Source organism: Arachis hypogaea, chromosome 20 (assembly GCF_003086295.3).
Source record: "Arachis hypogaea cultivar Tifrunner chromosome 20, arahy.Tifrunner.gnm2.J5K5, whole genome shotgun sequence".
NCBI classification, from domain to species: domain Eukaryota; kingdom Viridiplantae; phylum Streptophyta; class Magnoliopsida; order Fabales; family Fabaceae; genus Arachis; species Arachis hypogaea.
In genome coordinates, this window is record NC_092055.1 from 5,784,413 (window position 1) to 5,799,362 (window position 14,950).

At 36.0% G+C, this 14,950-nt stretch overlaps 4 protein-coding genes across 4 annotated transcripts; 2 read left to right on the top strand and 2 right to left on the bottom strand.

The window, feature by feature from the left end:
• Positions 1–177: 177 nt before the first annotated feature.
• LOC112782828 (G-type lectin S-receptor-like serine/threonine-protein kinase At1g11300) lies at positions 178–4,364 on the top strand. Its single transcript, XM_025825443.3, has 7 exons — positions 178–2,536; positions 2,621–2,770; positions 2,858–3,012; positions 3,100–3,310; positions 3,425–3,659; positions 3,744–3,894; positions 3,979–4,364. The coding sequence occupies exons 1-7, from the start codon at positions 1,237–1,239 to the stop codon at positions 4,294–4,296; spliced, it is 2,520 nt and encodes an 839-aa protein (XP_025681228.1). The 5' UTR covers positions 178–1,236; the 3' UTR covers positions 4,297–4,364.
• Positions 4,365–7,203: 2,839 nt separating this feature from the next.
• LOC112782829 (uncharacterized protein At1g08160) lies at positions 7,204–8,018 on the top strand. The gene has a single exon (XM_025825444.3). The coding sequence runs from the start codon at positions 7,204–7,206 to the stop codon at positions 7,789–7,791; it is 588 nt and encodes a 195-aa protein (XP_025681229.1). The 3' UTR covers positions 7,792–8,018.
• A 51-nt stretch (positions 8,019–8,069) lies between these two features.
• Positions 8,070–14,126, bottom strand: LOC112785328 (uncharacterized). Its single transcript, XM_029296552.2, has 14 exons — positions 13,508–14,126; positions 13,292–13,430; positions 12,673–13,205; positions 12,457–12,595; positions 11,838–12,370; positions 11,622–11,760; positions 11,003–11,535; positions 10,852–10,925; positions 9,976–10,429; positions 9,581–9,744; positions 9,287–9,497; positions 8,875–9,109; positions 8,645–8,795; positions 8,070–8,551 (listed from the first exon to the last, which is right to left on the bottom strand). The coding sequence occupies exons 1-14, from the start codon at positions 14,109–14,111 to the stop codon at positions 8,243–8,245; spliced, it is 4,218 nt and encodes a 1,405-aa protein (XP_029152385.1). The 5' UTR covers positions 14,112–14,126; the 3' UTR covers positions 8,070–8,242.
• Positions 14,127–14,141: 15 nt separating this feature from the next.
• On the bottom strand, positions 14,142–14,946 carry LOC114926098 (G-type lectin S-receptor-like serine/threonine-protein kinase At1g11330). Its single transcript, XM_072230885.1, has 3 exons — positions 14,343–14,946; positions 14,213–14,265; positions 14,142–14,162 (listed from the first exon to the last, which is right to left on the bottom strand). Exons 1-3 carry the CDS (start codon positions 14,944–14,946, stop codon positions 14,142–14,144), a joined length of 678 nt encoding a protein of 225 aa, XP_072086986.1.
• Between the last annotated feature and the right edge of the window lie 4 nt (positions 14,947–14,950).

Here is a 14,950-nt window from a genome sequence, read left to right on the forward strand (position 1 = left end):
TAACTTTGTTCATTAAAAGCCTACCAACAAAGTGAGTCTGAGTCTCACTTTGGCTCGGTATCCATAAATGAAGCTCAATTAGCCCCACATCGGTTAAGCTTGTTGGGTGGAAAGAAATAAAAAACTATGTTAAAGGATGAATCTTCCATATATCTATTATTAGCGAAAAGCAACAACAACAATCTAATGATGAAAAAGGCTAATTGATTCCTATGAAAAATCTCTTGAACAGTGCAAATAGTTAGTGTGAGTTTCCTTTTCCTAATTCCCAGAAAACACAGGATTTATTTATTTATTTTTTCCTTGAAAAGTATAAGAAAAATATTCCAAGAAACTTAGACCCCGGAAATGTGAGTTTGTTTAGTTTTTTTTTTTTTTTTTTTTTTGGGACAGGGGAATATGTTTAGTATAACGGCAAATAGAACTTAAAGCATTTGGGCCTGACATATTTAAAGTTTGGGCCTGAAATAAAAACAAAAACATTATTCAATTTCTTTAAGGCCTATGCAGATGGAGGCCCATAATATTTTTCGGACCTTAGCCCTTAGTTCAAGGCCCAAAAAGCTTCGGTAATATTATGTCCTTTTGTTATTATGCCTTAGCGCGTTATTCGTGTTACCTTCCCAATAAAGGCAGCAATAATCTAATTGTTGTGAAATTACAAAGCTGCCCAACTCGAGTCAGCAAGTTCGGCTATTCTCACTTGAGGATTTTGTGGACACAATTTTTTGTGCCTCTGAAAAAATAAAAAGATTAAACTAAAAATTGTCTTCTAGAACTAAATCTTCCCCTCGTTACAATCACATCAAAGTCAAAGATAATGAAGTATATAAAATGACAAAAAGATTGGTAAATGATGCTCTTAAGTGATTATTTAGTCCTTAATAATACATAAAGAGACAGATTAGTCTTCTCTGTCTCTTTATTTAGTGTGCAAAAGCAGTGATCCAAGTATGCAATAAGTGTAAGTAGTTGACTTGACTTGTTTCTTTTGTTTAAGCACAAATCCATAGTTTATAAATTATAATTGCTTAAATGTTGTTTATTGTTTAGTCAATGATTCTCATAGGATTTGACTTCACCACACGGTTGCAACTGCTCACAAAGCTGGCTGGCATAGTGAAAGTCAATCATGTACAAGAAGAGCCAAGAGGGTAGCAATAGGATATGCATATGCCTCATTAATTGCTCATATTCTATGTTCTAATCACCTTGCTCATATTCTATGTTCTAATCATGGGATCCACAACTCACACCAACTTTTTAGATGCTTTGATCATGTTTTCCTTCATTTTCTTTGGCTTCAGTTCTGCCAGGGATACCATTACATCATCTCAATTCATCAGAGACTCAGAGACAATAAGCTCATCTGACAGTGTCTTCAAACTTGGATTCTTCAGCCCTCAAAATTCAACTAACCGCTATGTTGGAATCTGGTATCTCTCTGAGTCTGACATCAGTGTTATATGGATTGCCAACAGGAACCAACCACTCTTGGATTCTTCAGGGACACTGAAAATCTCTGGAGATGGTAATCTTGTACTCCTAGATGGAAAAAACCAATTAGTTTGGTCATCAAATGTGTCAACAAACATGGCTAACAGCTCCACTGCTCAACTCTTGCGATCCGGGAATCTTGTGTTGCAAGATAACATCACTGGACAAACCATTTGGGAGAGTTTCAAGCACCCTTGTGATGCAGCAGTGCCAACTATGAGAATCAGTGCTAACAGGATCACAGGTGAGAAAGTCAGGTTCATATCAAGGAAGAGTGCTTCTGATCCTTCTACTGGGAGCTTCTCTGCTTCTCTTGAACGCTTGGATGCTCCAGAAGTATTCTTTTGGGTAAATGGAACTCGACCGCTTTGGAGGACTGGTCCATGGAATGGTAGGATCTTCATTGGGACAACAATGATGTCAACAGGGTACCTATATGGATGGAGTGTTGGATATGAAGGGAATGAAACTGTTTATCTTACTTACAGTTTTGCTGATCAATCTGCATTTGGAATCCTTTCACTAACTCCTATTGGCAAGCTTCGATTGTTGAGATATTATAACAGAAAGCAAGTTCTTGATATAGAGTTGGAAATTTCTGATTGTGATGTTTATGGGGTATGTGGGCCATTTGGGAGTTGTAATACACAGAATTCACCAGTCTGCAGCTGTTTGAGTGGATATGAGCCTAGGAATTTGGAGGAGTGGAAGAGGCAAAACTGGACCAGTGGTTGTGTGATGAAGGAACCACTCAAGTGTGAGAGAATGAGGAAGAATGGAAGTGAAGTAGTAGCAGGCCAAGTCCAAGAAGATGATGGTTTCTTGAAACTTGCAACTATGAAGGTTCCGGATTTCGCAGAGAGGTTGGATGTTGAGGAAGAACAATGTGGACCTCAGTGCTTGAAGAATTGCTCCTGTTTAGCATATGCATTTGATACTGGCATTGGCTGCTTGTATTGGATCACAGATTTGATTGACTTGCAACAATTCTCAAGTGGAGGAGTTGATCTCTTCATCCGTCTCCCCCATTCACAACTAAGTATCTTTCCTTCTTGTTCTTGCTTAGAAACTAGGACATGCTATTATAACTTTCTTAATGAATCTACCTTTTAAATGTTATCAGAAAACGCAGTAAACAACCATAAGAGTTCAAGAAAGAACACATTGATCATTGCTGTAACAGTGGGAGCAGCCGGAGCCATTATCTTGGCGGCTTGTGCATATCTAGTCATTTGTGCCAAGCACACCAGGAAAAGAAGACTTAAGGATTCAGGTATCTTAGAAAGAACTTATCTCATGTTCTAAAAACTGGTTTCCTCATGTGTTGGATTTATTATTAATCTTTGGAAAACTCATCTAGAAAATCAGAGTCATAGATTGATTGGGGTTAAGAAGCAAGTTAAACTGGATGAGCATGAATTGCCACTATTTGATTTTGAAGTGGTTGCAACTGCTACAAACAATTTTCACTTGTCAAATACACTTGGGAAGGGTGGCTTTGGTCCAGTGTACAAGGTATTATTCTGCTTAGGTTTTGTTCTTTAATATTCACATGTGTTTGTGATTGCTAATATAATTTTTTTTCTTTAAATTGTTTAATAGGGGTTATTGCCAGATGGTCAAGAAATTGCAGTGAAAAGATTGTCCAGAGCATCTGGACAAGGGGCTGAAGAGTTCATGAATGAGGTGGCTGTGATTTCTAAGCTTCAACATCGCAATCTTGTGAGACTTCTTGGCTGCTGCATTGATGGAGATGAAAAGATGCTGGTCTATGAGTTCATGCCAAATAAAAGTCTGGATGCATTTATCTTTGGTCAGTTTATATATCGATATATTTTGCCTTGGATTCAAGTTCAATCAGAATTAGTGAATTGAGATATGAACAATTTTATTTTGATTGTTAATCTAATTCTCTTTTCTTCTTCAGATCCTCTACAAAGAAAACTTTTAGATTGGACAAAACGTTTCAACATAATTGAAGGGATTGCTCGTGGCATACTTTATCTTCACAGAGATTCTAGATTAAGAATTATACACAGAGATTTGAAGGCAAGCAATATCTTGCTTGATGCGGAGATGAATCCTAAAATATCAGACTTTGGTTTGGCGAGAATATACAAAGGTGAAGACGAGGTTAATACTAGAAGAGTTGTTGGTACATAGTAAGTATGTTTTATACTGTACAATACTTATTTTTAGCATAGTCTCCTTTGATAAGTAACTTTTTATGCGACAAATTAATACAGTGGTTACATGGCTCCGGAATATGCAATGGAAGGACTATTTTCGGAGAAATCAGATGTTTACAGCTTCGGAGTTTTGTTACTAGAGATTGTCAGCGGAAGAAGAAATACAAGCTTTCGCAACCATGAGAAATCCCTCAGCCTTATTGGATTTGTAATTCTTTTTCTCACTTGAGTCTTTTCTTTGCCTGCTGATAACTCCATTTAACTTACCAAGAACTCTGCTTCTTTTACATAGGCATGGAGGCTATGGAATGAAGATGACATTAGATCCTTGATAGATCCAGATATATCTGATTTGAATTCAGCTTCTGAGAATCATATTCTGAGGTGCATACACATAGCATTTCTATGTGTTCAAGAAGTTGCAAAAGAAAGACCTCCTATGACTAGTGTTGTGTCCATGCTGAATAGTGATGAGACTTTCCATCTTCCTCCTCCTAAGCAAGTTGCATTTGTGCAGAAGGAATATTCATCAAGTTTGGAATCTTCCTCTCAGGAAAATCAATGTAACTCAAATAACAATGTTACTCTTACTGAAATCCGTGGCAGATAGCATTATAGACAAGAATTTCTGCCATTGCATGTGCTGAAGAAATTAAATAAATAGTTCAATTACTCTTATTTACCATTGTTGTCTTATGAATTTGATATAATATTAGATTCCATGGATCAATATCCTTTCAGAACGTTGAAGCATTTAGAAAGAGATATCATATCTTGCAATGTGTAAAGTAGGAAATATATTGGTCAACATTGGCGGGTTAAACTGTTTGATGATATAATTATAATAAGATTCTAAGAAGAAAAACTGGATGGTCAAAAGTCAAAACCGCTAAACTTGCAATGTTTATATCGAAACTTCCAAATGGTGGAAACCATGACACTAAATAGAGTAATAGGAAGAAAATGTTGGTATTCAAATGTGTGAAAATGGAATAATGGTAAGCAAAGCAGCATTTAATGTTGCCTTATGAGTTAGGATCCATCTTTTTCTCATTATTGTGTGTGTTATTTCCACCTTTTCTGCTGTCCTTTGATTAGACTTTTTGTCCTCAACCATGCTTCCAATATCGGACACTGTATAAATTTCTAATATAAGAGACTAGACTTTACTTAAGAATTATTGTCCCTTGCACAATTATTAAACTTGGTTAATTTCTAGTAAATAGATTGAATTTTGGATCACGGAAAATTTGAAAGAAAAAAAGAGTGAGGTACAAGTTGCATAAGAGAATACACATGTTAGAAATTATTCATAATACAGTAGAAAAAACTTAAGATAGCTTTAGGCATGTATTAGAAAGACATCTATCTATTTATAATATATAAAAGTTGGTACCAACTCTCTCTACAATGAATTTAAGCCATTTTTTTTGTTAATGATGTCACATCAGTAATTCTAATGACTTGGCAAAAATGAAAATCAACCAATTACTATTTAGTAAAATATTTTAAAAAAATTAAAACAAAAAACTCTTATCTATTATTATTCAATTGAAACATCAAGTACTAATTAAATGCAATAAACATACATTAAAAGTGTCATAATAATAATAATTATAAAAAATTTCAGTTACAAGTATTTAAATTCTACAACTTATACACGTTTACTACTCTTCATTGCTTAATCTCTCATACTAATTGTAAAAAATTTCTTAAATTTAATATAACATTTTTTTATGTTTTTATTCTCATTTATTTATTTTTTTGATTATTTACAAACAAAAAAACCGCAAGAAAAGACAAAGTGTAGCCATTAATGCAAATCGAAAAATGAAAAAAAAAATACAAATTTGTATAACTCTAATATAAATAACCTATGTCTTTTTTAAAAATAAATAAATTTAAATAATATGTTATCTAAAATATCTTTAATATAACATTGCGCGGGTCTCACTCTAGTTAAACAAAAAAAAATAGATGTAACAGGCATTTAGGCAAATGATTGTTTATGTTTTGATGCTGAGGCAAGGAAAGCATCAGTTTTAGAACACCTTATGAAAGAAAGTCTTAACCACTTGAGACAAATAAAGAACCAATGCTAAAATTGGAACCCATGGAATCCTCTCTGCTTATGGTATTACTATATATGGCTAGCAAAAAGAGTTTCAGTCACTCTTTTAATGTTTAGTGTGTTATTTTTGTCCAAATGATCAAAATCTCAATGTTATAAAAAAAAAACGAATTTTAAATTTTTACTTAATTGATAGCGAAACGTTTGTCACTCGAACAAACATTGTGAAATATAAATTATCATTGACTAAACTTTATAAAGAATAAGTAGAAGTGTAGAACTTTTGTTTTTATATTAGCGAATGAATGCATAATTGTTCACCATAAATAATTATGTCCATAACATAATTAATTTCTATGATTTTAATTTTTTGTCATTACGTTAATACTATTTTCTTTCAGCAAGACTAAGATATAGAAATATGGTTAATAAGGCCCATTTACTCGTTGTTACATAAGTGCACTGACAAGGTTATTGGGCTGATATTTATATTATGGATTATGCTAGGTAACCAATGACTTTTTTGAACAATATGAACAACCACCAACAAAATAAAAACACATCACACCTCCAAATTATCTACCTAAATCTTAATATTAGAATAACCATCCGCACACATATCCATTGTTCACATTGTTTAATATTTTCATTGTCTTACCCATACTTTTTCTTATATTATTTATATGGCAAAAGTAGTTTCAAGAACAATTAAGAACTTGCCCTAGAAAAAGCATCAAACGTTTACCAAAAATAAAAGCATCAAACACAGTATCACGTCCAAAAATAAGATACAAAAACGAAACAAAAAGAAAAAAAAACAAAAACGAAAAGAGAAATATGAATTGATTTAATTAGTCAAAGTATTCCAAGTAAAGTCACATTATTAACCCACACCATTAATCTTGGTACATAATGAGTTGTTGAACTATTTCTTTTGCTAATTATCATAACATGATTCACTTCTGAATTTCGATTGTGTGATGGAAATTTTTCAGAGTCAAAAAAAATAAAATGGCATTTCGAAAATTTATACGTGCATGTATTCTTAGACTAAGTGAGAGTTTGGTCGAATTTTATACGTGTAGATTACTTGAATTTAGTTTTGTTTATTTATATAAGCGACACTTTATACCGCCAGCTATATTACTTGTGATAGTATGTTAATGTTACTATATGTATGCATCTTATTCCTAAGACTTGAATTTCAAGAAAAGAACATTATAACTGGCCCTCATATAGAATCCCTTTGATGTCTTGAGTTTCATACAAGAAATTCTCAAAGTGAAAAAGTGTTCAACTAATTATTTTTTTTGAAACAAAGGTTTCATGGTTAACCCCAAACATTATCCTACACATTTTCATACCAATATATAAACATCATTTGATTTGGTTTCTCATCATCATTCAAACACTGATTCCCCTGAATCCTGCTACTGCAACATCAAAATGGCTCCTTCTAATTCACAATCAGCGCGGCCGAGCCTGCTTCGCTATATAGCAATGGTGATCCTGGCATTGATCATCCTTGTAGGCATAGCAGTGCTGATAACATGGCTTGTTTTGAGGCCAAAGAACTTAGTATACAGTGTTGAAGATGCTGCAATCCACAACTTCAACCTAACTGATGCAAACCATCTGAATTCGAATTTCGAGTTCACCATAAGAGCTTACAATCCCAACCGTAGAGTCTCTCTATACTATGACTCTGTAGAGGTTTCAGTGCGTTATGAGGACCAAACACTAGCCACCAATGCAGTTCAACCGTTCTACCAAGGACATAAGAATGTGACTAGGCTTCAGGTGAGGCTTGCTGCTCAAACTGTTGCATTGTTTGGGAATGTGCCTAAGGATCTTAAGCTTGAGAGAACCTCAGGAGATATTGAACTTGACGTGTGGATCAAGGCAAAGATAAGGTTCAAGGTTGGCAAGTGGAAATCAGATCATCGTACTATGAAAATTTTCTGTTCTTCTGTTTTGGTGAAATTTAATAGGAGCAAGACTTTTCAAAGGACCCCTTGTCATGTAGAACTCTGAGATGTTCCTTTTGTCTCTTTAAATTGTTGTTTTTCTGTTGGTTTGTTTTTTTGTTTTGGTTTTAAGATTCATGTTATGAATTCTTTTGTCCTTGTAATTCTTTTTTTTTTTTTTTTTGTTATTTTAACTTGGAAGATTTGTATGTAATGTAACATCCTTAAGTTCTTGCATGTATTGATTAGTTAATCTATCAGCACTGATTCAAGTGATTCAGGCATTTCCCTTTAGATTTCATCTTGCAGTACTTTTCATATTTTCCAAATATTAGTGTACTAATCTTTATGAAATCACTTTTAATTAAGTCAATCAACAAACATGATGGTAAAGTAGTATATTACATAAAATCTCAGCCTTATTAAAGTAGACCCTTCAGCAAAATGCTACTGTCTCTCAACCAAGGTTGTGTAAATACATAATGTGACTATTTTGAACCAACATTGTGGCCAATCGGTTATCTTCCTTGGACATTTGTTAGGCTCACATTATTAATGGAGCATAATCCATCACTTGTCATAGAAGACTCTATATCCAGCAGAGTCTGCCTCTGAACGAATGCTGGCTGCTTGGGAGAAGGAAGATTAACAGTCTCACTATTAAGCATTGAAACCACTGCAGTTATTGTAGGCCTATCTCTTGCAAGTTCTTGTACACACAAAAGACCAATATGTATGCACCTCTTTATATCTTCATTGCAGCTCAGATTTGATATATCTGGATCTGTCAGAGGTGGAATGTTATCAGCATTCCACAGTTTCCATGCCTACAAACATTAATAAACATGAACTAGTTAGTTGATCAGCATCAAATTCATGTCATTCAGATGAAATAAGATTTTTGTAAATAGAAGACTTACAAATCCTAAAAGACTCAAAGATTCTGCATCTTCATAAAATCTAGTATTCTTTCTACGGCTGACAATCTCTAGTAGTAAAACACCAAAGCTGAATACATCAGACTTTTCTGAAAATAATCCTTCCATAGCATATTCCGGTGACATATAACCACTGCACAAAATTCGTCTTTAAAATTCTTGATTATGAGGTTATTTTATACATAAAATTGTAAACCAAAAGGAATTCTTACTATGTCCCAGCAACTCTCATAGTATTTGCCTCATTTTCAGTGTGGCAAAAAATCCTTGCCATACCAAAATCTGAAATCTTTGGATTTAGCTCTTCATCAAGTAATATATTGCTTGGCTTTAAATCTCTATGGATAATTCTTAGTCGAGAGTCTCTGTGAAGATAAAGTAAACCTCGAGCTATTCCTTCGATAATATGAAAACGTTTTTCCCAATTTAATACTTGCTTACATGAATCTGCAAAAGATTAAAAGGATAAACTTGTGATATAAGTAAAACATCTTTAAACTCATAAATAAAATTGACAAATTATATATTTTTAGATGAGAATATTTTTCACCAAATGGTTGTTGCCTCCTTGATATACACATACCATATTTATTGATAAGAAAAGAGTTGATAACGAGAACTAACCAAACAGATATGCATCTAAACTTTTATTTGGCATGTATTCATACACCAAAATCTTCTCATCTCCTTCTACACAACATCCAAGAAGTCTAACAAGATTACGGTGCTGAAGTTTTGATATTACTAGAACCTCATTCATAAATTCTTCTAATCCTTGACATGATGCTCTTGAAAGTCTTTTAACTGCTACTTCTAGTCCATCTTCCAATGTTCCCTACAAAACATTTTCATGAACTATAGCGACGCAAAAATTGCCTTTTGAGGAATGGTGAATTGCAATATGAGAAAAAGAAATACCCTATATACTAGTCCAAATCCTCCTTGCCCCAGCTTATTAGCTAAGTGAAAGTTATCTGTTGCAATTGCAAGCTTTTCAAACTCAAATTGGGAAAGCTCCGGGAGTTTAACTTTGCTTGGGTATTTTGTGTTGCTTATTGTAGGTAGTCTGAAATTTGCTCTCTCTGTATCAAAGTACAAATTTGTCAACGAGAAAGTATAGGAAAATAATAATAATTGTGAACAACCTAAACAATGAATTAAAAAATAATTAAAATAAAAAATTAGATTATTAATTAATTATTTAATTTCTAATTTTAAAATTTAAAAAATTAGTATTAGCATTTAAACGCATTTATACTAAGTCACCAAAAAAAAAACGCATTTATACTGAGTACCGTTATTTCTATTCTTACCGTAACCTCTAATACGCATCTTTGCCGTCATGGTTCTCGCCGCTGCACCCCCGCCGGCTGCACCGACGCCACTGCAGTCTCCCTCCGTAGCAAAGGCCGATGAACTCTGCATGTTGATTGATCCGCCCCGTTGCAGGAGAAGCGATAACAACCAAGGAAGGAAGCCAGTGCTAAAGGCAACACATATTTTTCCTTCCTGGTTCGGGTGCTGTTTGGCATGGCCTCCGGCCCGCAGCAGATGGTCTTTTCCGGCCGATCTTTGAGGGGAGCATCTCTGGGTTTGACCACTGCATGGAGCGCCGGCCCTACTACCGCAATTGCAGCTGCGCACTGCATAGCAAGTCCCGTAACGGAGGTGGCGCGTGCACCCACAAGCTGCCCAAGGGTAACAATGTCTCGTATCCGATGAGAAGGGCGTGGAGTGAAGGGGTTCCTTTTTCTGTTTATTAGTTTCCTTCTTTTATTTCAATGGCCAGTTTAAGGTGATATGTATGCGGTACTTTTAATTTTTCAAGTCGTTAAATATATTAATAATTATTTTTTATTTTTATTGATGTAAATTTTTTTATTTAGATAATTTGTGGAGAGCTTCTTATTTTTTACATATATTTGGACTATATCTCCCTATTGTTTTTTTATGACCATAAATACCACGTGGTTTTCACTATTAATCATGTTTGTATACTGTATAGGATATATGGCCAAAAGAATAAATGAAGAAACAGTAGTATTCAAGAGTTTTATACAATCAAACTAATTCTGCAGAAGCCATTAATATCATCAATTGGCAAAGCATGTAGTTTTGGTATACAGAAAGAATGATACATCACCTCCCATTGCAGTTCTTCTTTTCCACAGGATAAACGCGCAAATCACAATCCCAATAGTTCCTGCTACTGAGACTGTAACTGCAATGATCACTGCGGCATGATTTTTCTTCTTCTGCTCATCTATTAATTAACCAAAGTAATTAAGTACGAAATCATCTGCATGCACATGTATGTGTATGTCATATATATACACTTACCAAGCTCAGAAGAGGGAACACGTATATAAAGATCGGTTCCTCCCATTGAGAATCTCTGTATGTCAATCAAGTTTCCACTCCACAGCATACAACCAATTCCAACATCATAAGCATACGCTTTGCAAGAGCAGTTTCCCAAACACGCAGTTCTGCAGTCAAAGTCAATGGAAGACAACCACTCAGCATAGTCTGGAACCTTGGTATTCTGAAGCTTCACAAACCCATCTTCTACTGCTACCGATTCAACACTACTATTATTTTTTATGACTTTCTCACTCTCACACTGCACAGGTGTCTTCCTAACACAGCCGCTGCTCCAGTTTTGTTTGTTCCACTCCTCTACATTCCTTGGAACATACCCTCTCAAACAAGTGCAGATAGGTGAAGTTTTAGGGTCGCAACTTGCAAATACTCCACACTTGCCATAAACACCGCACTCAGTGTTAATAACAGACCACATCATGGACCATTGCTTCTTTGAATAATCCCAGTAGTATTCATTTAAGTTTCCATCAACACCCAACGCGAACATCCTTAGATTATGATTTGCATAGCTATAAGAAAGATAGTAAGTGCCGTTGCTCTCTTCATCTTTGCCACTCATGTAGTTTTGGTATACAGAAAGAATGATACATCACCTCCCATTGCAGTTCTTCTTTTCCACAGGATAAACGCGCAAATCACAATCCCAATAGTTCCTGCTACTGAGACTGTAACTGCAATGATCACTGCGGCATGATTTTTCTTCTTCTGCTCATCTATTAATTAACCAAAGTAATTAAGTACGAAATCATCTGCATGCACATGTATGTGTATGTCATATATATACACTTACCAAGCTCAGAAGAGGGAACACGTATATAAAGATCGGTTCCTCCCATTGAGAATCTCTGTATGTCAATCAAGTTTCCACTCCACAGCATACAACCAATTCCAACATCATAAGCATACGCTTTGCAAGAGCAGTTTCCCAAACACGCAGTTCTGCAGTCAAAGTCAATGGAAGACAACCACTCAGCATAGTCTGGAACCTTGGTATTCTGAAGCTTCACAAACCCATCTTCTACTGCTACCGATTCAACACTACTATTATTTTTTATGACTTTCTCACTCTCACACTGCACAGGTGTCTTCCTAACACAGCCGCTGCTCCAGTTTTGTTTGTTCCACTCCTCTACATTCCTTGGAACATACCCTCTCAAACAAGTGCAGATAGGTGAAGTTTTAGGGTCGCAACTTGCAAATACTCCACACTTGCCATAAACACCGCACTCAGTGTTAATAACAGACCACATCATGGACCATTGCTTCTTTGAATAATCCCAGTAGTATTCATTTAAGTTTCCATCAACACCCAACGCGAACATCCTTAGATTATGATTTGCATAGCTATAAGAAAGATAGTAAGTGCCGTTGCTCTCTTCATCTTTGCCACTCATGTAGTTTTGGTATACAGAAAGAATGATACATCACCTCCCATTGCAGTTCTTCTTTTCCACAGGATAAACGCGCAAATCACAATCCCAATAGTTCCTGCTACTGAGACTGTAACTGCAATGATCACTGCGGCATGATTTTTCTTCTTCTGCTCATCTATTAATTAACCAAAGTAATTAAGTACGAAATCATCTGCATGCACATGTATGTGTATGTCATATATATACACTTACCAAGCTCAGAAGAGGGAACACGTATATAAAGATCGGTTCCTCCCATTGAGAATCTCTGTATGTCAATCAAGTTTCCACTCCACAGCATACAACCAATTCCAACATCATAAGCATACGCTTTGCAAGAGCAGTTTCCCAAACACGCAGTTCTGCAGTCAAAGTCAATGGAAGACAACCACTCAGCATAGTCTGGAACCTTGGTATTCTGAAGCTTCACAAACCCATCTTCTACTGCTACCGATTCAACACTACTATTATTTTTTATGACTTTCTCACTCTCACACTGCACAGGTGTCTTCCTAACACAGCCGCTGCTCCAGTTTTGTTTGTTCCACTCCTCTACATTCCTTGGAACATACCCTCTCAAACAAGTGCAGATAGGTGAAGTTTTAGGGTCGCAACTTGCAAATACTCCACACTTGCCATAAACACCGCACTCAGTGTTAATAACAGACCACATCATGGACCATTGCTTCTTTGAATAATCCCAGTAGTATTCATTTAAGTTTCCATCAACACCCAACGCGAACATCCTTAGATTATGATTTGCATAGCTATAAGAAAGATAGTAAGTGCCGTTGCTCTCTTCATCTTTGCCACTCATGTAGTTTTGGTATACAGAAAGAATGATACATCACCTCCCATTGCAGTTCTTCTTTTCCACAGGATAAACGCGCAAATCACAATCCCAATAGTTCCTGCTACTGAGACTGTAACTGCAATGATCACTGCGGCATGATTTTTCTTCTTCTGCTCATCTATTAATTAACCAAAGTAATTAAGTACGAAATCATCTGCATGCACATGTATGTGTATGTCATATATATACACTTACCAAGCTCAGAAGAGGGAACACGTATATAAAGATCGGTTCCTCCCATTGAGAATCTCTGTATGTCAATCAAGTTTCCACTCCACAGCATACAACCAATTCCAACATCATAAGCATACGCTTTGCAAGAGCAGTTTCCCAAACACGCAGTTCTGCAGTCAAAGTCAATGGAAGACAACCACTCAGCATAGTCTGGAACCTTGGTATTCTGAAGCTTCACAAACCCATCTTCTACTGCTACCGATTCAACACTACTATTATTTTTTATGACTTTCTCACTCTCACACTGCACAGGTGTCTTCCTAACACAGCCGCTGCTCCAGTTTTGTTTGTTCCACTCCTCTACATTCCTTGGAACATACCCTCTCAAACAAGTGCAGATAGGTGAAGTTTTAGGGTCGCAACTTGCAAATACTCCACACTTGCCATAAACACCGCACTCAGTGTTGATAGCAGACCACATCATGGACCATTGCTTCTTTGAATAATCCCAGTAGTATTCATTTAAGTTTCCATCAACACCCAACGCGAACATCCTTAGATTATGATTTGCATAGCTATAAGAAAGATAGTAAGTGCCGTTGCTCTCTTCATCTTTGCCACTCATGTAGTTTTGGTATACAGAAAGAATGATACATCACCTCCCATTGCAGTTCTTCTTTTCCACAGGATAAACGCGCAAATCACAATCCCAATAGTTCCTGCTACTGAGACTGTAACTGCAATGATCACTGCGGCATGATTTTTCTTCTTCTGCTCATCTATTAATTAACCAAAGTAATTAAGTACGAAATCATCTGCATGCACATGTATGTGTATGTCATATATATACACTTACCAAGCTCAGAAGAGGGAACACGTATATAAAGATCGGTTCCTCCCATTGAGAATCTCTGTATGTCAATCAAGTTTCCACTCCACAGCATACAACCAATTCCAACATCATAAGCATACGCTTTGCAAGAGCAGTTTCCCAAACACGCAGTTCTGCAGTCAAAGTCAATGGAAGACAACCACTCAGCATAGTCTGGAACCTTGGTATTCTGAAGCTTCACAAACCCATCTTCTACTGCTACCGATTCAACACTACTATTATTTTTTATGACTTTCTCACTCTCACACTGCACAGGTGTCTTCCTAACACAGCCGCTGCTCCAGTTTTGTTTGTTCCACTCCTCTACATTCCTTGGAACATACCCTCTCAAACAAGTGCAGATAGGTGAAGTTTTAGGGTCGCAACTTGCAAATACTCCACACTTGCCATAAACACCGCACTCAGTGTTGATAGCAGACAACATCATGGACCATTGCTTCTTTGAATAATCCCAGTAGTACTCATTTAAGTTTCCCTCAGCACCCAACGCGAACATCCTTACATTACGAATTGCATAGCTATAAGAAAGATAGTAAGTGCCGTTGCTCTCTTCATCTTTGCCACTCATGTAG